The 25,130-nt window shown below is 46.3% G+C and overlaps 1 protein-coding gene across 2 annotated transcripts in view; it reads left to right on the top strand.

Moving 5' to 3' along the window:
- The window catches only part of RASAL3 (RAS protein activator like 3), a 245,284-nt gene that overhangs the window by 201,082 nt on the left and 19,072 nt on the right, over positions 1-25,130 (top strand). For both annotated transcript variants that reach the window (XM_086960667.1, XM_086960658.1), the window contains exons 16-17: positions 6,863-7,050; positions 8,290-8,371. In XM_086960667.1, the coding sequence (XP_086816793.1) occupies positions 6,863-7,050; positions 8,290-8,371 (270 nt within the window). The remainder of the gene's footprint in view (positions 1-6,862; positions 7,051-8,289; positions 8,372-25,130) is intronic.

Genomic DNA, 25,130 nt, shown 5'->3' on the forward strand with positions numbered 1-25,130 from the left:
CAGGACAGAATCTGGTCCAAACTCTCATTTGAGCGTTGGACCCAGGAACTGATAAGCTCTGCCCCCTCCGCTCTTCCTGACCCCATAAAAGCAGACGAAAACTTCACTAGATGGCTCACCTCTACTCTTGATGTAGTCGCTCCCAAAAGAAATATAAAGAAAAAAAGCATGACCTTCAAATCCCCATGGTACTCCCAAGAACTAAGGAACCTTAGAAAAATCTGTAAGATCCAAGAGCGGAAATGGAGGAAAAACTGGGACCCCATCATCAAAGATGAATATAAAAAAGCAATGAGGACCTACAAATTAGCCCGAAAATCAGCCCAAGCATCCTTCTTCAATGAAAAAATTAAAACTGCATCCAATTCATCCAGGGAGACTTATAAAATAGTCAAAGAGTTACTCAAAATTCCCAATCCTCCTTCCACTCAGCAACCTACAGTCTCTAGATGCAATCAAATAGCAACCTTTTTTCAGAATAAAATCACCAATATTCTACAAACCCTCCCACCTATAACGGATAATAAACTCCTTTATGAACTGGTACCCTCCACAACCGGCCCGACTCTAGACAGTTTTCACCAGCTGTCCAACGAAGACTTCTTGAAAACTCTTTCAGGCATGAAAAGCGGCTCACCCACTGACCCAGCCCCCATTCGTATTCTTAAACAAATCGGACCAACCATCTCATACCTAGCAACAAGCCAGGCCAGGATCCCTCAGACCTTTCCAACCTGCGCCCAATCTCTCTCTTACCAGGCATGAGTAAGATTGCAGAGAAACTGGTCAACCAGCAACTGTCGGCCTTCCTCGAAATCAACAATCTCCTACGCCCATCGCAAACAGGTTTTCGTCCAGGGCAGGGGACCGAGACCGCCCTCCTAAAAGTAGTCGAGGAAGCCAGATGCATCTTGGATTCAGGGGGATCGGTTTTACTGATCCTCCTGGATCTAAGCGCTGCATTTGACACGGTGGACCACAAGATCCTGATCCAGCGACTACTCAACCTGGGAGTGAGGGACAAGGCGCTCAGTTGGCTTTCATCCTTCCTGAAGGACAGAACCTTCTAGGTCTGTGAAGGGAATATACGATCAGACCTTTTCCACCTCCAGTGTGGGGTCCCACAGGGCTCTTCATTGAGCCCTACACTATTCAACCCATACATGGCCCCCCTGGAGGATGTGGTCACCCCCTTTGGGATAAAAGCCGTCACATATGCTGACGACACCCAAATGGTTGTGTCCTTTTCCCTTGAAGGCGAAAAGATAAAAAACCTCCATGACTGTCTTGAGGGAATCCATGATTGGATGTCCAACTCAAGGCTGAAACTTAATGGCTCCAAAACCGAGCTCATGTTGTTGGGACATCAAATATCACCTCTTCCCTCCGCCATGTGGCCCTCATGCCTAGGTCCCCTTCCTCAGCCCTGTCACCATTACTATAAGTAAATGCTGTCAAAGGGGAGGGGGCGAAAATGATCAGAAGAGCTGTACCATGAACTTTTGTTTGCAACAAAGGGGGAGATGTCGTGACCCGACGGACAGGACGATAGGACTGGAGGACACTAGGACCCTGTGGGTCATGAGGGAGGTGACCAGGTCACCGGACACCACATCCGGTTAGGGACAGGAAGGACAGCAGACTTACCAGGAGGAGGACGCGACAGACGTGCATGTAACCAGCGGCCAAAGGAGAGAAATAAAAGAAGCATTGAGCAACTAACCTGTGTCCCGAGTTTGGTGTTTGTCTGGCGCCCACTACAGGAACACGACAGTCCGGACTGCTTGCCGCCTGCTTCTGAGATGTTCACTTAGTGTGAAGGACAGACGGTTCGGTTCTTGAACCACTGAACACCGGCTGCGCTTAACCACCCACGATTACTCTGTGTGTGGTGGGGTGAGGGCGCGGGTGTGCTGGGGCATGGCATGGCAATGCAGCAAATGTGCGCACAATGAATATGAAAAAATCAATGCAAGAGGGCTGCTGCCACGCACAGCCCCAACCCCGCGGATTTGAATGTAGAACCAAAATCCAGCCTGGGCCGGCAATATCAAAGGGCCCGGCCGCCACAGCGAAGCCATCTACATATCAGTCGAATGTGACTGTGAGCGATATTAAGATTAATTCATTCATCAATGATTCATGATTGTCCATTCACCTCTTGGCCAGACCTGCCTCACACGGCAGGCGCGCCCGCAACACACACTTCGCTGGGACTGGGAGTGTGGAACCCGTGTCCTGGACCAGTAAGTTGAGTGCCTTAGGCCGCTACTGTGAAGCCTTATTATCTGATTAAGCCTGCAGTGACAGGCCCTGCCTTACCTGGTGCGGTTGCCAGTACTGGCTACTGCCTACTCCTCAAGGGCAAGGTCCAAGTCACGCTCACTGACCTTAGTTGAACGGCCGCGAACCACAATGACTCGGGCGTGGCAATGCAGAGAATGCGTGCACAATGAATCTGCGCATGCTGCCTGCTGCCGCGCACAGCCCCAACCCCAATAGAAGACCAAAATCCAGCCCAGCTCACAGTGTACCACCCACTGGGCCTGCAATACTTACTTAAGGGCCGCGCCATGGCCGCTGGGCCGCCAGTGCCACTGCATGATCAACGCAAACACAACAGGTGATGGACAGAATGTGGATCAATGTCACACACTCACCCCAGTCCAAAGATCTGGGCCCAAATCCATCGTTTTTTTGCACTCCACACCACCCTGGGTTAGACAATGGCGATATGCAAATCAGCTCTGACCCTGTGCCCCATGGGAACAGTCCAGTCCGAACTACAAAAGCCATGTCCTTCCCAGAACGGAATCAAGCATCCGAGGACCGGACCGGTTTCGAGGTAACACCTCTCATCAGCCCGGCTAGCTTGACTCCAGTGGTGTGGAGTGCCTGGGACCCGGATGCTTGATTCCGTTCTGGGAAGGACATGGCTTTTGTAGTTCGGACTGGACTGTTCCCATGGGGCACAGGGTCAGAGCTGATTTGCATATCGCCATTGTCTAACCCAGGGTGGTGTGGAGTGCAAAAAAACGATGGATTTGGGCCCAGATCTTTGGACTGGGATGAGTGTGTGACATTGATCCACATTCGGTCCATCACCTGTTGTGACTGCATGATCAACAGCATTTTTTAATGGAATGGATTGAGAAAAACGAACTTGCAGAGTCAAACACTTGGTTCAACAGATAACTGTAACAATCTGTGTCACTGCCCAGTCCACTAGCGGCGTAGTGAGGTAAATTACATTAAAATCAATTGTCGTGCAGCAATGAGTGTAGTAGACACCTGATAATTAAGTGCCGGTTCTAAGCATCGGCAAGCACCAGCAAAAATTAAGCACTGCTTACAGTCACAACTACCACTCAACTTTCCAGTTCATTGAGGGATGAAGATTCAGCATCCTACTGGTCAAAATCAAATACCAAATTTTCCCTCGATTACTTCTTCCCAACCGACTGGAATCTGCCCGCCTCACCACCCCAAAGTGCACCCGATGCTAAAACACAATGTGCTCCCAATCCTTCTCATGCTGGCCATTACTATGTGAGCATGGCTGACATGGCCGAAGCACAATTTGTGAGCTTCGATTCCTGCAATGACATTAAGGTGACCAACATCGCAGTGGACAACCATTCCAATCCTGAGGTTGGTACTGAGCAAACTAGGGGAACACTCACCATGCTTTCATTTGAACAAAGGTGGCTCAGGAGACTGAGGACTAGAAGAACTAGCAGCTGCCCCCATACCTTGGGGAAGAGCAGCCAGCGAGGTTTGCGGTGCAAGATCAGAGGGGCATAACTTCGGATTATAAAAAAAGATCATTTTGAAACTGTTAGGGTAGCACTGGAAGTAATGTGAGTCAGTGAGGGAAGCACACCTACTGTGGTGGGAGACTTCGAGATAGAAAGCGCTGCTTGGCTAGGGACAGTAGCAACATAGGAGACTGGAGATTTGAAGGAAAATGATCTAGGGGCACTGGTCTGTCCCTCTGGCATTAGGCAGCACCAAGGTGCAAAAATTGCAGCGCAACAGGGGAAACCCAAAGGAGCAGTAAATGCTCAATTTGAATGATCCTCTTAAGCTCAGGTCCAGTAGATTTGGTGCACCACCACAAGTCACATGAGTACCTACAAGATGCTGAAGAGGAGGTTCAGCATGACAACTAACTAACTTTGTTGGATAGTTGGATTCCCCTTCTTAGGACCGCGATGCCTCCCTTGGAAGTCATGGGCAGGAAAATCTAATGACTGTTGCATAGCAACTGTTGCTATGACCTAGCGGCCCAATGACAGACTGGACACCTGATCAAGGGATTTCCAATGGAATAGCCTGCAGAGGCTTCGCTAATGGTAGCCATGCGCTTAGTCTTTCTCTAAATGAGGCAGAATAGCAGCACTGTGTTCCAACATTGCTGATAAGATGGCCGCCTTTGAGCCTGCATAAAAGTGGTACTGGGTAATGCTGGAGGGCCTCACTAGTAAAATACTGTATATGAAACTTAGGGAGGCTTCAGTCAGTGGAGGACCGTTGAATGGAGGCTACTACCACTGTGCGCGGCTTGACATCCTTCAAGGTTATTGCGATGGAGTACCGGCTCTGATCGGTAGAACTGAACTGCAGACTACATCAGCTGGTCAAGGATTGCGGTTATATGGGCTGCGGAACCTCTCATGGGGTTTGTGATCTCTGTCGCTCTTCTCCTCTCTTTCCCTCCTTTCTGGCCCTTTTTGGCTCTCTGTGTTTTTCTATTTTAATAAATTGAGGGAATGGCCTATTTGATATGTTCTGGGTTTAAAATCTGGGGAAATAGGGCCACATGTATGAAGAAACCGTTTTGCGATTCTCTAATTGCGAATCCTTGTGATTTGCATTTAGGTAATCGCCAAACAGCATGTATGAAAGTGTGTTAAACACTTTCTGCAATTCCCAGTGGGTCGCAAATTACCTACCTCATGACTATTAATGAGGTAGGTCGCAATTTGCGTCCCATTTGAAATTGCAAAAATCATCACAGGGATGGTGGCATGCGGAGGTCAGCAGACCACCATGTCTATGACTGCTTTTACATAAAGCAATCTTTTTTTTGGAAAGCTGCCAAGTAAGAGTTTTCCTCTCGTTTTTTAAGAGCAGGCAAGGGTCCGTGGGACCACTGCCCATGCTTAAAAATGCTTTCACAAAGGGGAAGGGACCCCTTCCTGTTTGCGAATGGGTTACCACCAACTTGAAGTTGGTGGTAAAATGTGAATGTTTCGAGACCGCATTCACAGTCACAAAACATTCATACATACCACTGTAATTCGGTATTTTGAAGGGGCGCCCTAAACACGCTCCTTCCAGATACCGACTCGCAAATCCATTTTGCTATTTATTAACTGGTTAACGAATCTCAAAATAGGGTTTGATGCATGTAAAAAGCCTTTTTTGCTATTGGAAACTGGCCGATTCTGCCAAATTTGATACATGTGGCCCATAGTGATTTTCACATCTTTAAGATTTTTGGAACTATACCTTGATTTCGGGATGGTAACAATAAAGAGATTGAGAAAGCTAAATGAGGCCTGCAATATGCAAGTTTGGCAGGTGGGAGCTCTGCCTTTCTGCTGCCATGCATCTTCGCCACCAAGAGATCCCTAATCTTTAGAATATGGCAAAAAAAATTCAAACCTAGAATGCTGTACACTGGGGTGTAGGAAAGCCTGGTCCATACCAGTTTTTCAGGATAACCAGGATTTCCATCTAGAGTTATTGTATGTAAATTTATCCATGTGCATATAATAAAATTTGGCAAAAACCCAAACCCCCCAGTCCCCTCACCTCCGAGTCTACTCTTGACAAGACTGTATAAGATGATAATCTGGCTCTATATTCTTTTCACTCTCTTGACTGACTTTCAGCCTTTCACACATAGGTCCAAACAGTGCGGCTGACTACGCACGCACTACTGAAAGTAACGCCCAACGCAAGTAATTCCTCTTGCTCTGGGAGAAAAAGAAAAGTTTAGAAAAAAAAATCACTGAGTATGTAATAAACATGGCATTCATTCAATGGAATCCAATCCCAGCCACAACAATCAGAATGTAATAGTTTTCTCTAAATATGGATCAAATCACGTTTCTCTCAAAAGTTCAAAAAATCCATGGATTTCTCGAAGTTTCCAAATTAAATAACAAACATTTTCCTGAAACTGAATTTTTTTTATTTTCCTTTACCTCTTAATGAGTAGATTAAGATGAACAGTACATCCTACTCAGAACTCTTCTTATGATGCACACACGATAGTAGGTTGGAAAAAGCAATGTCACTGGCCATGCTGTAAGATGTAAGAATGATATGTAGCAAGGAGAGCCTGAAGTCACCAACCATGTGACAGTACTACTGGGCAGACAAACAAGGGAGCAGCTCAGTACTGTAGCTAGACCTTTGGCCGCCTATGGCAGCCCCTGCATGTAAGATCGGGGGAGAGTACTGGCGATTCCTGCGTTTGCCGCCCTGCGACGGGCATAGGTAAGTGCGGGGGGGGGGGGGGGTGCCACCCCCAAAACTTGCTCTTTGGGGCGGACCAGCCCCCCCCCCCCCTTTGCCCCGCCACCGAAGCTGCTATCAATGGGGCAGCAGGTGCAGTAGACGGGAACCCAGAGGCCTGAGCGACCCAGTGAGACCTGATTATTGCTGCATTGTATTACGTAAACTGTAGTTGGAGGACCCGTTGTTTGTGCATGTGTCAGGGCCCATGGCACCCTTGCTACGTCGCTACAGCCAAGTTGTGCAATCTTGCAATTTTATCAAAGAACAGTGCACCTCTACAGATAACCTTTAAGGACAAACATGCTAAAAACCTTACACTGTGTAATTTCAGTACACAAAGCAAATCACAGAGTTGCAGAAAGAGCTGCAGGTGACCAAGGAGAGGCAGCAAAGCTTGGAGGCCCGTTTGGAAGAAATGCTGGGACAACTAAAGGCACTGCACCAGCTTCATGACAGCCAGCGGAGACTAAGTGGCCCACTCAAGCTAAAGGAAAACCACCTGGAGCAAAGATATAGCAGGTAAAAGGGGATCGGCAGGATAAAGTACAACAGCGTGCCTTCACCATGGTATCACAAGAGCAATACTGCACAATAGTATGCCATTACCAGAACATTTGAATAAAATTGGCAGACGGGTACTCCATTGCAAATGCAACAGAGTATCTTATCACCAAACTCTTACTCTGCCTGCCTCATTTATAGAGGAGTGGACAGCTGTAGTGGCTGGTAGGGGACAGTGGCAGGGGGGTGGGGGGTAGGAACAGCAGGAACGGTAAGTACCTAGGCTTCCAGACTTCTCTAGCCAATCACAATGCTGCTGATTGCAGCGTCGTGACTGTTCTGAGTGCCGTGGTTCGGTGTTCAGAGAGGGAGTGGAAGCTTGGGCATGTTCTCCACGTAGGCTACGATGCAGCCTGGGTGGAGAACCTACTAAGTTTGCATGACTGTTTGGCCTGCCCAAGTCGGCCGGCCAAACAGTCATGTGCACTTTAGTGCAGCAGCAGCCACTCCCCCCCACCTGTGTCACGAGGAGCCATGCCCCGCCCCACCCTAACCTGGTGGCAACTCCAATACAAAAAATAGAATGACAATAACGCTACGTTATTATCATTTTACTTTTTCTTTGCACTGGTGGGGCGATGCTCCTCCGCCTTAGTTGGTGGACTATAAGGTTTCTCTCGATGGAGCCCCCATTGGTTCGTCAACAGAAAGCTACCTCCAATGGCTCAATTATGAAGGGACTATCAGAGGAAGGGTATTACACCACCTGCCCTACTTAGGATGGGTGGTGTAATGTCCTTTTTTTCTGTCCATTACCACCTTGTAAAACCTAGTGCTGAGAGGCAGCAAAACACAGTAATAACTCCCACACTATGAAAGAAAACTTCCAAGGTGTGGGAGTCATTAGGTTTTGGTTGTTCAAAAAGAAACTCCCAATTTGGTTGTTTCTTTTTGAAAAACATAAAAATTAAAAGTTTGGTGGAAGGCCGTCAAGATCGGTGGCAGCAGTCTACCAGATTATTTTTGGGAACCTTGATTGGAACTGTCATAATGGCAGCTCCCCACTCACTTGGTCGGCTGTCATCTGTAAATTTGATAGGTGGTAGTCTGTCAGGATGGCAGCGATAATCTGCTTCGCCACCCTGAAAAGTGGAGTACCGTCCATCAAACTCAAAATAAGGGTACATGTGGTCTAGATTGGGTAAATTTCACACTAACCATCACTCCTATTCAAAGAAATGTTTCTTTCACTATTAGGCGTGCCTCCGCTGAAGAGAAGAAGAGAGGGCAACCAGAAGAAGCACCTCACTGTGACACAGATCAAAGGATCACAGGCGTGGTAAGTGAAGCTGAAAAGCGCATGCAAAAAATAACAAGAAAAACAGAAGAGCATGTCTCAAAGTGGGATAAACCCTTTAGGAGAAATATACCTGAAAGTGCCTTCTGGAAACCCCCCCACAGGGCCTTTTATAGAAATTGTACCTCAAACAAGTTTATTGGAAGAAAGGCCCAGTATCTTTTATACACTCTGTATCAAAACATAATTTGCATAAAGGCAGTGGAGCAGCTTTATATTATTGACTTCAAAGCGCTTTCTGTCATACAAACTAACGTCAAAATACTTTCTAGGACGACAGATCCAGCACCTGTCACACAAAATACAAAAAAAGCATTTTAGTAATAAAGTATCAATCAATTAAAGAACTTTATTCTGATATCCAAGTATCCAATAAAGTATCTTCAATAACTATTGTATCCCAAAACACATTTTACAAACACATACGTGACACATTCGTTCCAAGAAAGGCAGAGTCTGTATCTACCTACCTCTTTTGTTTTACTTTTTATTTGTTAATAATCAACAAGAGCAATTCATTGGACGTTCATTTTACAACTTAGATGATCAGGAGAGACAAAGAAAAAGGGAGGAGTCAACGCACAGCCCAGTCATTGGGAATGTGACAATGTATCTAATCAGAAACTTTTCGTCCGGGCTCCAGCCCTGAACCCAAATGCCCCAACCCCACTTCCGAATTTGTCTTGTGCCATGGTGGCTGTGGAACAGGCCCAAATGTCGTTTGGCCAAGCCTTGTCATGTTGTAGTGCTGGAAATGGTTCTGTGCTCATGTTGCACAGTTTTGCTTCTTGTAGCTAGTTCTTAAGTGTAATATTAAGGTTCCTGAACCAGGATATGTTAGCTTGGTATTCAGCTAACAGGTGTAACATGGCAGCAGATCTCCTTCCTCAAAGGTCTGGGACATGTCCTAGTAAGGTCACCAGTGGGTCAACCTGTATTTCACAATCTATGATGTCTCCTGCCGGTGTGGTCAGTAGTTAGGCCCATCTTATTCGGCAGAGCTGGCATGAAACACACTTTGTAGAAGAATATAAAATGTAGTCTCTTGTGTCTATAATTTAAACATATGGTGGTCATCTGGCAAAAAACAGACTACCCATTTATCATCCAACCAGCAATTTCCCAAGTCTGTCTCCCCATGTTTCTCGGCTGGTATCAATGCATTTGTTCTAGTTTGTTGTGCAATGTATATAGCTAACACTCTGCTCTTTCAATTGAATAACTTTCGTCAGTGGAGCAAGCTCTTGGAGTTTGTCTGAGAGAACAGACAATGGAACTTAGTAGTATGTCTCATTCTGTAGTGGACAAAAATGCTCTCTCCTTAAAATGCTCCATAGTCATGAAAAGTCCATCATGATACATGTGTCCCACCCGCGATATACCTTGGTGAGATAGTTTCTTAATGACTGCACATTCAGTGCTGAGGGCCCTGTTGTCCAAGAGACCAGTATCTGGCGAGTATAGTTGAGCAAACCCAGATTGTTCATCCAATGTATAACGTAACCTGTTAGTGGAAGCTGTAGTATTAAACCTATTTCTGGAGTTTGGTGCGTAACAGTGCAGTTTGGAAAGTTATGTTCGAGGCATATAGGCTGCAGGCCACACACTATTGCATAGATCACCATCTGGTGGAGGGCCCGATAATTACACTTTGTCTTGGAAGAGTCTTTGTCTGTTGGATGACTCCTCCTGTAGATCGTAGTGCGCGTGGGCATCAACTCCATCTTCAGATAGTTTTTTCCGCCATCGGGCTCGGATGTATTTATTTATGATTTGGTCCCGTTACCGATCTCTTTTCGACTTCCAGTCCTACATCATACCATCGGTATCGTCTTTGACAGTAATTCCAGTTACCCGCATTCGAGAAAGGCTTGCGCTTCTCGATTCCAGCGTTCGTCGGGGCCTTCGGGCCGAACTGCGCCATTGGGCATTTGGCTCATGGAAAGAACACCCTTCAAGAAGTGCCCTCAGTGTGGACACAAATTTCCTCAAACTGATCTTCATGAGGTTTGCAATCTGTGCTTATCTCCAGAGCACGAGAGTCGAGATTGCGAGGCCTGTGCTTCGTTCCGGTCCAAGAAAACCATCAGGGACCGTCGAGCTCGAAGAGTCATGGCGCAGTCATCTTCATCGACACCAGACCTTATCATAGACAAGGTTCAGATTGAGGTAGAGTCTGAAGAACAACAGCAGGACGACTTCATTTCCGAAGCAGAGGATTCAGCTTCCACCGCCAAGGATCAATCAGAAGACAACGATCTTCTTCCAGCTGGTCAACAGGTCGTGAGTTCAAGCGTCGACCCTGTTCCCCCCCCCCCCCCCCCCCCCCCCCCAATACTGGTACAGGCTTCGGTTCCACCTCTAGGTCCAGGTGCACACTGACCGAAATTTTCCGACGCCCCGCTTTCTGGCTCGGCAACGAAGATTCCAAAAAAGCCTCCAGTCGACTCGGGCTCAAATCAGTCTGTCGGTCCCGACAAGCAGAAGGTCCTCAAACCAAAATTAACTCCGGCACCGAAGCAACCTTAGGTACCGAAACCGGTTGAGCCGAAAACAAGCTCAGCACCGAAAGACGTTCCCAGGTCTACCGAACCAAAGACAACTACGGTTCCGAAAAAAGTCGACCCGAAGCCTGCTTCGGCACCGAAACACACTTCAGCTCCGAAGGTAAAGGATTCCAAACGCACTTCGGGAACAACAATTCTGGATCCAAAAAGCTCAGATCCGAGAAAGAAACATGATACCAAGTCTTCGGAACCAAAGCCAAAATCCGCTCCAAAGACAATAGAAACTGTAAAATCTAAGCATTTCGGTCCCAAGCAGGATAAATTGGCACTGAAAAAGGATATTCCGGCAGAAGAGCTTTTCCACCCAGATCCAAAGCAAAAGACTCTTCGTATTAATCCAAAAACTGGACATGTCATTACAGTGCCTAAAAAGAGGAAAATGGCCTCTCCCATACCACCTCCAGTTCCTCTCAAAAAGCATGCTCAAACTTCCCCCATAAGAATTCCTTCACCACTGATAGAGATACTAATAGATATTTCTCCTGTACACTCACCATCCAGCACACATAGCCCTATACTGCAGGATGATGATGATAAAGACAATTATTCACAGGTAATAGAAAGTGAGCAACACATAGATGACACAGATGACCCAGACAATATTCCTGGGCCATCAGATGATCCCTGGGAGGATTACAATGGGCCAGATGCACCAGATCTGCCACAAGATGATGCATGCCCTTCTAGACCATCTCCCCCAGATGACACTATTGGGTTTACACAGCTCATTCATAGAGCAGCCACTTTTCATGGAGTGGACTTACATACAGATCCAGTGGAAGAGGATTTCCTTACGGATACACTACTGTTGTCACATACAACCACAACCACATTACCAATACTTAGTGGAGTGGTGAGACATGCACAAGAGGTATTCAAAGACCCTGTCAGAGCCAGGGTGATTAACCCCAGACTGGAAAAAAAGTATAAAGCGGCTCCAACTGACCCAGCATACATCAAAGGTCAGCTGCCATTGGACTCATTAGTAGTATCAAATGCGAGGAAAAGAGCTAACTCGCAGACAACAGGGGATACTCCACCCCCTGATAAAGAGTCCAAGCTTTTATATGCTTCAGGAAAACGCACCATCTCACAAGCAGCCAATGTCTGGAGAATTGCTTACACTCAAGCTTTGTTAGCGAGATATGATCGAGCTCATTATGATGAGTTAGAATCACTCATGCAGCATTTACCAGAGCAATATAAGACCAGGGCTTCTGACCTAATACAAGAAGGTAAGGTTATTACAAATACCTCAATCCGCTGTGCATTCGACACTGCCGGCACAGCTTCTAGAGCAATAAATACGGGAATACTGTTGCGTAGACATGCATGGCTACGCATCTCTGGGTTCAAGCCAGAAGTACATGCCAGTATCTTAAATCAAGCCTTTGACCAATAACATCTCTTTGGTCCAACAGTTGATAATGCACTAGAGAAAATGAAAAAAGGTACAGATACAGCAAAATCCATGGGATCCTTACCAACTCAGACCCATCGAGCGTCCTTTCATCGCTCCTCTTAAAGGGGCGCCTCTAAGGGTTTTCAAACTGACAACACCTCCTCTTCTTATAAAGCGCCCACCCAAACCTCGCCCAGTAGAGGGTATTACAGAGGAGGATATAGAGGTAACAACAATAAGGGTAGAGGCAGAGGCAACAACAACCGCAATGCCTCTACTCCCAAACAGTGACTTCCCTTCCATCCCCCCAGACCATTCCACTCCTGTCGGGGGAGATTACAACAGTTCCTACCTGTCTGGAACTCCATCACCACAGACAGATGGGTAAGACAAATAGTTCAGTCAGGTTATTGCCTGGAGCTCACTTCCACTCCTCCAACAATACCACCCAGACAACGTCTCATGTCACAGGAGCATCTCACACTCCTAAGACAAGAGGTTGCATCTCTACTGCAAAAGAATGCAATAGAACCAGTCCCAAAACACCATCAAAATACAGGAGTTTACTCCCTATACTTTCTCATGCCCAAAAATAACGGGTCCCTCAGACCTATACTAGATCTAAGGCCCCTAAACCTTTACATACAATCCGACCACTTATATATGGTCACACTACAACACGTTCTGTCGCTGTTAAAACAAGGCGACTTCCTTGCCACATTGGATCTCAAGGACGCCTACTTCCACATTCCTATCCATCAATCTCACAGAAAGTACCTTCGATTTGTACTAGAAGGTCAACATTACCAATTCAAAGTACGCCCTTTCGGAGTAACTACAGCACATCGAGTGTTCACGCCGTGTCTAGCAGTACTAGCAGCACACTTTAGAAGGGACAACATTCATGTCTTCCCGTACCTCGACGACTGGCTAATAAAATCCAAGTCCTACCACCAATGTGTACAGCACACGAATCAGACCATCTGCCTGTTACACAAGCTAACCACAATTCCAGCCACAACACTCACTACCAGCTCGAGTGTTCATGCAATTAATCAGAATGATGTCATCTTGCATTTTCATAGTACCATACGCAAGACTAAAATTGCGCCCCATACAAGAGTGCTTAGCAAGTCAGTGGAATCAGGCTCAGCAACAAATAACAGATCTGGTGGTTGTGGACGACCGGTCATATCGCTCTCTGCAGAGGTGGAACACCAAAAACCTTTCCAAGGGCCGGCCGTTCATAGAGCTTGTTCCACAAGTGGTGCTAACTACAGACGCATCTCTCACAGGATGGGGAGCACATTTAGAAATACACACAGTACAGGGTACATGGACACCGCAACAAAAGCTACTCCACATAAATCATCTGGAGTTGTTAGAAATTTTTCTAGCTCTAAAATCGTTTCAACATTACTTATCAAGCAAGGCTGTACTAGTCCGTACTGACAATATGACAGCCATGTATTACATACAAAAACAAGGAGAAACACGCTCCTTATTATTGCATTTCTTATGTAGCGCCAGAATCGACCCCCGAAGGGGTATCTCCGCGCTTGCCTTGGGAACCCGTCCTGGTTTTTCCCTGTGAGATAGCCCCTATAGGGCATCCCCAAGGTGAAAGCCAGGCATCCCACCGCCGGGGGGCCATTGTGGAGATTAAGCAAGCTTAATGCCCAGAGTTGCATAGTGTGAACCCATGATTAGGTCAGGCACCGAAGCGAGAATTATCGAGTCCGTGGACATTTGAGCTCAACACCCTGCCGCGTCAGGAATCGAACCCTGGTCTCGGGTCTGACCTCTGCTTCAGGGTCTGCCTGCTCTAACCAGTGAGCCACACTTCTCCACTTACAGCTCACCCGGCTGGCGCAGAGCATATGGAGGTGGGCCATTCCTCAAAATATCTTTCAGCTAGCAGAACATCTACCAGGAGTTCACAATCAAGTTGCAGATCTGTTAAGTCATCAAAGACAACAGATACACAAGTGGGAACTTCATCCTCAAGTTCTTCAACCGTTCTTTCACGAGTGGGGCCAACTAGAGATAGATCTGTTCGCCACACACCGCAACTCCAAATGCCCAAACTTCGCCGCCAGATACCCACACCCATTGTCCAGGGCAATGCGGTATGGATGAGTTGGTCAAACAAATTTGCGTACGCTTTTCCACCTCTCCCACTAATTCCGTTAGTGGTACGCAAGCCACAGCAACATTCCCTCACATTGATTCTCATAGCACCAACTTGGGCAAGACAACCGTGGTACACCACACTACTAGAGCTCTCAGTAGTACCACATCTACTGACACAGAACCATGGAGAGATCATGCATCCAGACCCCATGCATCTCAATCTAGCGATTTGGCTCCTGAAGTCTTATAATTTGGATACCTCAATCTTCTGCCTGATTGCATGAACGTCATAAAAGAAGCGAGACACCCCACCACTACGGCATGCTATGCAGCCAAGTGGAAAAAGTTTGGTGTGTATTGCACAAATAACAACATTAACCCATTAGATGTTTCCATACAAAACATCATATGCTACCTGCTCCATCTACAAAGATGTAATTTAGCGTACTCCTCAATCAGGTTACATCTTGCTGCTATAGCAGCCTAACTTCAAAACAGACAACATTTGTCATTGTTTAGAGTATCTCCCATCAAAGCGTTTATGGAAGGGCTCAAAAGAATAATTCCTCCCAGAATACCACCCTCTCCGTTATGGAATTTAAATATTGTTCTCACTAGACTTATGGGTCCTCCATTTGAACCATTACATAAGTGTGAGTTACAGTTCCTTACATGGAAAGTTGCCTTTTTAGTTGCTATTACCTCACTCAGAAGAGTAAGTGAGATCCAAGCATTAACAATTCAAGAACCATTTATACAACTCCATCACAACAAAGTGGTTCTTAAAACAAACCTTAAATTCCTTCCAAAAGTCATTTCACCATTCTACCTCAACCAATCTATTGTGTTACCAGTATTCTTTTCTCAACCACAAACAGTTGCGGAAAGAGCTCTACATACATTAGATGTAAAAAGAGTTTGATAGGACAAAACCGTTTCGTAAAACAAAACAATTATTTGTGTCCTTTTCTCCTGTACACAAAGGTAATCCCATTTCAAAATCAGGCATTGCAAGGTTGATTGTTAAGTGCATTTGAATCTGTTACCAATAAGCTAAACACACTCTATCCATTCGCCCTAGGGCTCATTCCACCTGTAAATTAGGGACATCTATGGCATTCCTAGGAAATATACCCCTAGATGATATCTGTAAAGCAGCTACATTGTCTACACTGCACACATTTACAAATCACTGCTGTGTAGATGTGCAGGCAAAACATCAAGCTAGTGTGGGCCAGGCTGTACTCAAAACACTATTTCAACCTACTGCAACAGATACAGGCGGTCAAGGCTAAGGGAGAAAACTGCTGTGCAATCGATGCAATAGTGTATGGTCTGCAGCCCATATGCCTCGAACGGAAAATGCTACTTACCAGTATGCATCTGTGGTTGGCATGTAGGGCTGCAGAGCCACACACACCCACCCGCCTACCTATATCTGTTCCAGTAATATCTTAATTAGATACACAAGACTCGGACATCCTTCTCTGTACTCATACAACTCCATCGTTTCCCCAATGGCGAAAAACAATCTTGAGATGGAGTCGATGCCCATTCGCACTACGATCTACAGGAGGAGTCATCCAACAGACAAAGACTCTTCCAAGACTACAACAAAGTGTAATCATCCGGGCCCACCACCAGATGGTGATCTATGCAGTAGTGTGTGGCTCCTCAGCCCTACTTGCCATGAACAGATGCATACTGGTAAGTATCATTTTCCTTATTCACCTAGTCTTTCTCTGCTACTATATGGCACTTAAGGAGGGGCAGATAATGCCAGTACATTGTGAAATGTGCCCTTGAAGCGAGAAAATAGTTTTGCAGATTCAGTACTGACAATTTGCCCATCATTATGCAAGGTCAGAATATACCATCGCAGAAGAGCCTGTTTCTTGGTCCAGATCAGACTGGTGAGAATTGTCTGGAGTTTAGTAATAAAGAGATTTGGGAGAGGGATCAGTATGTTGGTGAACAAATAAAGAAATTTAGGGAGGATGACAATTTATTTTTTAATTAAGATATTATTGACTTTTGATGATACCAGTTGGACAAGCGCCCTACAGAAAGACATTGGCACCAGGGTAATCCGGGTCATACACTGTTGGTATGTATTGCTAACTACAATAAACTTGTAATACAATGCAAACTTTGCACAGACAGATCCCAAACCCATACAGTGAAAAGGGTGTAAAAGGGAGCTCAAACATGCAGTATTAGTATGTTGTGTGCGGTCTGGGGTGATCTTAGGAGTGGTATTAAATATGGCCATCAGGGGGTTTGTGCAGGAAGGGGGGGGGAGATCAATACACCAATACGTTGTCCATTGGGACCATATTTTCCTATGTTTCCAGGGGCAACCCCGTGCCTGGAAAACTGCCAGTTCAGCGCCCATACATCTGTCTAGTTCCTTTCTCCATTTCACCAACGTCGGAGGGGAGACCCCTTTCCATAACTGGGCAATGTCTCGTTTAGAGATCATGAGGGCCAGGAAGAGCAGGTGCCCTATCCCGTCCGTTCTATGTAATAGGAACCGTTTTGGGTCATGAGGGAGATCCCAATCTAATACCTCACCCAAACATGCCGAAGCCTTACACCAGAAGGGTAGTATGGCAGTGTAGCTCCACACTGTATGTAAAAAGGTTACCTCCTCCCTCTCACATCGCAAACATTGGGGAGACTGAACGACTCCCCTCTCCAGATACAAAGTCTAGTATAATATACCCGATGTACATATTTGAACTGGATGAGTCGATATCAGGAGGACACCACTGCGCCCCGGGAACTGGCCAAGGCCTCGGCCCAGTCATCGTCAGTTAGGTCTGGTACATCATCCAGCCTACGCCTGTCTGATCATATGCAGAGTTGTTTTGGAATGTGTGGTCAGGGTCTGGTAGACCTGTCTAATTTTATGCGCCCCTAGGTCCCCCATAAGGAAATGGCCTTCGAGAGGATGGAACTCTGGCAAGCTGTCCAGGGTGCGGAAGGTAGGAGTCAGGGCGAGTCGCAGATATTTATAAAATTGTGATTTATGCAACTGGAATTCCACCTGCAGCTGCTGAAAAGATTTCAAGGTCGCTACCTTCATGCTATCTCCCAGTGTGGATATACCGATCATGTCCCATTGGGGGAATCCAGGCAGGGCAGAAACGTGACGCAACTGAGATCCGTGCCAGAGGGGAGTTGCCTGCATTAGCCGACCATGCCAGCCCATCTGTCCGACAACGTACCGCCAGAACCGGATTACAGTCCTGCCAGCATGGGGTAGGGAATCAAAGCTCCGTGCACTATAGAGTAACTGCAGGAGGGGGGCCCCTTTCATAGCTGCGTGTTCCAATGCGAATGCATGGCGAAGTGTACCACCATTCACTGATGATCAGCAAATGAGAGGCGGCGTAGGAGAAAAAAAAGTCAGCTGCGGCGATACCCCTACAATATGTTGATTGCGCACAGGTTTGGAGCCCCACCCGAACCGCCCCACTATTCCACAGGAATTTATTGTGGATGGCATTAATATTTGCAAACCATGATCTTGGTATGTAGTATGGGAAGTTTTTTAACTGGTACAGTAATTTAAGCAATGAGACCATCTTAAAAATCTCCAAGTGCCCGTACAACAAAAGCAGGAGAGAGGACCATATTGACGTCTCATCTCGGAGAACCGCGAGAAGGGGATTAAGGTTGTGAGCCCATGAGATCTTTGGTCAGGACGATATATAGACACCCAAGTATTTAAAACCCGCTGTTGCTTGGGTCAGCTGGGCCGCCTATTTATCACTACCCTGATTTGGAGGGATTAGTGTGAAGCCCAGTGGTCTGGCCGAAAACTCAGAGGATCTGTAGGATGCGCGGTCCCAAAACCCAAGGGTCCGTCATGAAAAAGAGGGCATCGTCCACATACAAGGCAATGCAGTCAGAATGCGACCATGGTCACTCAAATCCCGAAGCACTGGATCCCTGAGCACCCAAGCAGCCAAAGGTTCCACTGCCAGGGTGAATAAAAGGAGGGATAGGGAGCAGCCCTGCTGCGTGCCGCGGGCGTCAGGGAGGAGAGCCAAGGTGTGACTGGCAATGCGCACCGAGGCGGGGGGGTCCATATACAGCAGTCGAACATATGCCTGAAAACGCGGGCCGAAATTAATGTCCTCCAAAAGATGAAAGAGGTACTTTCAGCTGAGGGAGTCGAATGCCTTGTCGATGTCTGCAAGCAGTATAGCCGCAGGGCGCCTCAGCTTATTGGCCATCACCAAGGCATTATGAACCCGACAGATGTTGTGTCTGGTGGCTCTGTTTGGCATAAGCCAGACTGCACTGGGTGAACCAAGCTCTGTATGCAGGCACGCAGACGATCGGCAAGGACCCTGCCCAGCAATTTGGGCTCGAAGTTAATAAGGAAAATAGGTCTGTATGAGGCCGGCTCTTCTGGAGGGCGACCTGGCTTCAGAAAAAGAACAATCTCGGCCTGCCGCCAAATTTGGGGAAGCCGATGTTGCTCAAGCGCTTCATGTAGTGCAGCTAACAGGTGGGAATTTAAAGTAGACATGTGGGACTGGAGGTATTTCATGGGGAATCCGTTGGGGCAGGGGGCCTGCCTGGGGTGCAGCACAATAAGTGCCTCACTTAATTCATCAGCCGTAATAGGGGCGTCAAGCTGTTCTCTAATCTGGTCAGTAAGCTTCCGAGGGGGAATATCCCTAAAGAACTCCGCTAGCAGGGCAGGCGATAGCTGCCCCTTGCGTGCCTACAGTATGGAAAAATAATGTGCACATTTTGCAGCAATCGCCCCTGGGGACAAATGTAACGCAACGTCTACAACTCGGATAATGGGGACAGCAGCCGGGGACCTCCTCACCTGACACAACCTGTGGGGCATAGTGCTCGATTTGTCCCCCCATTGTCAGATCCAGTGTTACGATGCCAACCAGATCTCTTTAGCCTCATCAATAAGGTGGTGTTGTAGCTGTTGTAAATTACGTTGGAGTGAAGGGCTGGGATACAAAGTGTATTGTGTCTCTGGGGATGCCTGCTGGGTCTTGAGCTCGAACCGTTGGGCGGAGCGCTTGCACTTTTGATTTTCACAGTAACCAATGTCCACCCTTCGGATTGTGGGCTTTAAGGCTTCCAAAAGGAGTGTCTTAGATGAGGCAGAGGCAGCATTTAAATCTATGTATTCCTGGATCGCCCTCGTAAGTGTTTACTGGTAGTCAGGGTCTCGAAGATGCCATGAGGACACTCGCCACCTGAATGGGGGGTTTCAAGCTAGGGTACGCAGTTTGACAGAGACCGGAGAGTGATCCGACAGCCCCCAAGGGAGGTAGGAGGCCTGGTAGAACCAGGGAATGTAGCTGCGAGAAGTGAATAAGTAATCTAGCCTCGAGAGGGAACCGTGAACTGCAGACAAGTATTTATAAGCTGATTCAGCAGGGTAATATTCTCGCCAAATGTCAGACCAACCCAGTGTGGTAGCGAGTGCACATAATTTCCATGTATCTACAATTGGGCCAGTGTCAGACCCATGCCTTCTATCTAGTGGAGACATGACGTTGTTCCAGTCTCCCCCCAAAAGTGTTATGCCGTCAGGTAGGTCACCCCAGAGGCGGCAAATTGTATCTAAAAATGTATTCCTTAAAGGGGGGGAGCACATAAACGCTCCCAAATATGTTTGCCATATATCGTTCCCAATACCAGGATGAACCTCCCCCCTGGGTCTATCAAGTGTTTCGTGTGAATTAAAGGGGCCCGATGATGGATGAGGATAGCCGTCCCCCGTGATCCCCTAGTAAACCCAGCATGATATACCCAATAATAGCCCAAACGGGCCAGGCATGGAGCCTTGGTGCCCAGTAAGTGCGGCCCCATAGATCTTGGCCTGGCGGAGAATAGCACCCCGTTTGACTTTGTTGAGCAAACCCCTAACGTTCCAAGACACCACCGTCAGATCCCCAGGTGGGGAAACACTAGCCTGTACGGCCATCAAGTGTTCTGTGCATCTGTGAAGTACCTTGTGTAGTGGGATTAGGTGTACGTGTCTGCGCTCATAAATGAACTAGAAGAAAACAGCCCAGGGACCCCATGGGCCCTCCCTAACCCCCTGATACTGCCAATAACAAGGAGCATCTGTCACGGTGAAGGGTGTCCTCAGCCCCCAACAGTGGAGCCCAGAGCCCCTCCCCAATCGAGCCCAACTTTCCCAAGGAACTTCAACATGAGGGGATGAATGTCTGACTGGTCAGTTGCGGTGCGTTTTGCCCATGGCAGCTCAGTGCAGTTATCTACGAAGTGTTCCAGGTGCCAGGAGGACGACAATTTTAACCAGGACTATTCTGTCTTACATTGACAGTGGTGATCATATCCAACTGCCAACCTGAGTTGACAGTTTTTGAACTGCTGGTCCATAGTTATCTCTGACAACTACTTTCTCAAAGCTGTGTATTTGAATCCCTAGATATCGAACTCATTCTCTGCTCCACCTTAAAGGGTATTCCAGATCAATTGCCTCAGTACAGAACATTAGGAGAAATATTTCAGGTTTACTCAAATTCATTTTAATACTCAAGTACATTGTAAACTTTCACAGATCACCTGTGAAGGATTAGATTCATGATTTATTACAAATAATAATATATCATCAGCATACATAGGTTGTATTAATTATCTGTTGGTACAGGACAGTCCTTTGAAAGTGGAATTCCCTGTTGCATGCCACGAGCTACATATGTCTAAAGTAGTGGATGCTAGCAGGGCCTGTCTTGTATCATTATCAACCCAAGTCACATGAGCTTCTCTAACAATTGTGCAATTTGCGTTGTTTCTTGTGAGGTGCATAGCTTTTCATAGTCCCTGGTGAATATCTCAAGAATGATCTCAGCGTTCCGAGTCTGTCACCACCTTCTCCATTAATAACCACTATTGTGTTATATTTATCTGGTTTCCTAATCCAACAGGTAAAAGCTCCTGGCCGGACACTTTCCATGTTGCCTCAGCTGTGCATCTTTATCCAAAAAGGTCACTTCTCTGTCAGCCTTGTCCCTGAAGACTGAAGTGGGCCTCAGTTTATATCTGCCCCAATGTCCTTTCATCCCCATCCTGAATGAATTTCTCTCCCAACTCTTTCAATTTCCCCTCTTACCTGCCCAATGGGACTTGCAAGGATTTCAGTACACCAACCTGTTTGGAGATGCTGTCTCCTCTTATGATCACTTCAAATGCCTCTCATAAGATACAGTAATGTTGAACCGTCCCCTGGTTAATATCATGGCATACTTTGATAGCGTGGATATCTCCTGCATAAAGACTGCATTCCCCAAAGCACCTGATGGAAACCTCTAGACGCTGCCAATACATATTGATGTTGGTAAATTAAGTTGGCCTTAAACAGAGAGCGGTCAGAGGGCGTAAATTTCATATGCTGTATATCCGTCATACAGAGTAGCAAGCACATGGAATATAGCCATAGATCTATTCTGGATAGAAAACCATATACAATGGAATAATTGGCTCACCCTCATGTGTTGCTGTCCAGACATCCTTCAGTCCTAACATTGCCATTTAACATTTTACAGCTCTTACAGACAGCACTGAGTGGTTATGGGTCTAATTCGGCATCTCCCATGTATTGGTAAGCGCCAGGTTAAAGTAACATCCTCACAGTATATCATGCGCCTGAAGTGAGCCTCAGGTATCATAGATATCAAATAGGTTGGGGGAGTTGATGTTATGGTCATATACATTTATCAGTGTAATGTGTGTGTCTAATTATGTACCAGTAAGCAATAGGTATTGCCCATGCGGAACCGCAATGACCTGCCTGCATTTAAAGCCACCAGATTTGTGAATTTTGATATCTGATCCACATGATTATGAGGAATAGGATGCACAATATATATTGGTAGCACATTTCACAGCAAATAGGGAAGGTTTATCAAGTAGTATGTGGGTTTCGTATTCTAGGGCCACATCTATCCTGTGTCTGTCTAGGCATGTCACAACTTGTGTGACCATTTTGGGGTTATTCAGCTCTATCACATTCCATGTTGTTAGGGTGTATGGCACGTTATTATGTGTATGTTGTACGTGCATTCATCTGTGGGTGTTTATTCGCTACAGTATTATATGTGGTCACTACCACCCTCACCTGTCTGTCCGAAATTCTGCAAAGCCATAAATAAAACCTTAACAAACCCTGAGTATCTTCCCCCAAACCACGCTGACCCCTTAACCAATCAGTGAACCCAAATATTTTCTAAATTCCTCTTCAGAGGGTTAGTAAAAAACACCATGAAGGTAATGGGAGGAATGCTTCCAATACCTCGAACTAACAGTGGCCAGTCGCTTGGCTCCAGTGGCAAAGCGAGCACAAGATCCATGTCTGGGCACACCTTTGCCACTTAGGACAGCACATCAAGCACACAAAATGTGATGGAAGTAATGCTTGTCATTTTTCTAAACACTGACGGATGGGGTAGCATTCCATCACATCGTTCTTTTGCTCCCAGTGTCAGCTCAATTTGGACTCAGCCATATGCAAATTAGACTTCCCCCTGCTTCAATAAAACCTTTATTGTGGTTGATGTAATGGCTCACTGTGCCACTGGAACCAAGCTGCACCCGACTGAAGAGGCCCAATCAGGCTGAAACCAGTCTTCAGTTGCTTGTTTTGTTGTTCAGAGAGGGCTTGGCTTGGCAGTTCGAGCTGGAGTGTTTGTATTCAAGCATAACCAAGGCTGATTTACACATGGCTGGATTAATTCTGTAGTGGGATGTGGGCAAAAGACTCACGGGTGGAAAGCTACCACAAACAATTGCCAGTGATAAGACAAAGTTCAAGTATGGCTCCCATCACCTTTTGTGTGTTTGATGCAATGCCTAGGTGGCCGAAAATATGCATGGATCCCTTGCGTTCTGTGCCACTGGAATCAAACTTCACCCAACTGAAGAGTCCCAATCAGGTCGAAAGCAGTCTTTGGTTGCTTGTATTCTGGTGCAGTTCGGACTGGACGGTGCCTATTGGAGAAGAATCAAGGCTGATTTGCAAATAGCTGGGCCAGATCTGAAGTGACATGGTGGGAAAAAGAACGATAAGTTGGAATGCTACCCGAGCAATTGCTAGGGGTTAGACAAAGAGCAAGCGTTTCTTCCATCACCTTTTTGGGTGTTTGGGTAAAAGCTAAACCAACCCTGTATATCTATCACCCCGCCCACACTGACCACTTAACCAATGAGTAAACCCAAACAATAAAACTCCTTCGTGTGTCACAACATAAGCATTCCACTCCATGAATCGAAGTCTGAGCTCTCAAACCTTGTAGCCCGTTGTAATAATAAATACTATTACTATGAGTTTACCAGCTTAGTGAAAACTCAGTAGAGGACAGTGCTTGCCATGTAAAGTCTAGTATTGACAAAAGCAACCTGGTTGCTAGAGTGTGGGTGGTAAATAAAATACAACAGGTAGTTCATAAGCATGCCCATAGCCATCAGATCGATTGTTCCTTCTCCACATGGTCAGCCACATAATCGGTGAGCCAGCATCATCACAGTTGTAATCATTATCATTCAGTATAATTTCTCCACCCCAACCAGAGTCGTCAAACATTGTTGCATCTTTCTTGGCAGGTCTCCACCCTGACATTGTACTCTCAGGAGGGCTGGGTGGAGCATTGCAACTCACTATTATAGAGCTTTTTCTTGACCTCACCCAAGACTATAAAAAGCCTCCTGAATGGCTGGAGTTAAGTCAGGTCATGTGAATATTTTGTCGCCTAGCAATTGCAAGTCTCCTGCTTCCCAGGATAGACATAGCACAGCATCACAATTTCAGTAGTTAATGAGGCCTACAATAATGGGTCGTGAAAAGGCATGGGAGAAGGCCTCAGTGCCGGAGGTCTGAGGGCCCTTTTCATCATCAGAATTGCTGCAAAATTATATCCTCCAAAGAGGTTAACAAGTAGTTTCTCAACAAACAGATCCAACCTGCCTAGCTACATTAACTCCACAAACTCAATAATGCACAAGTTGTTTCTTCGGTAGGGTGACTCCCAATCTTCATTCAACCTTCAGAACTTTTCCCATGTGAAGTAATTTCTCATTGGAGGAGCGAATCCTGTCCTTTAGTCGTTTATTCTTCGTTCAACCATGTCTATATTAGTAGTGCGTCTGTCAAGATGTTCCTTCATTTGATCCAGCCGGATGTTTAATGTGACACTATTTTCTCAATAATTAATTGCAGAATGCTTTTCAGTTCAAGTGGGGGGCTCTTGCGTCATCTTCTTAGTTAAGGTCAACTGCTGGTCTGTCAAAGTTGACTGTGTGCTCAGCTGCTTGCCCTCCTCATTCTTGAGAGATTGTTTTTGAGGTGAAACTCAGGGGAGTAGCTCCAAGGGGTTTTTGGGGTTTGACTCTCCCCCAATTAAATGTATTCTTGGCTTGGTGTTGGGTCTGGGGGCCCTGAGCCGGGTCTGCTATGCCTGTATAGGTTTTTCTTGTCAGGTTGATTTCACTAAGAGATTTGAACTTGTTCATTTTTTGGATTAAGAATTTAAATATATTCAGGTCCAGATTTACAACATTTTGCATCGGTTTATCTCATTTTTTTGCACAGCTGGACACAAAATTCTCTTTGGTATTCATAAAGCCATGC

This window comes from Lissotriton vulgaris, chromosome 1_1, assembly GCF_964263255.1.
Source record: "Lissotriton vulgaris chromosome 1_1, aLisVul1.2, whole genome shotgun sequence".
In the NCBI taxonomy this organism is placed as follows: Eukaryota; Metazoa; Chordata; class Amphibia; order Caudata; family Salamandridae; genus Lissotriton; species Lissotriton vulgaris.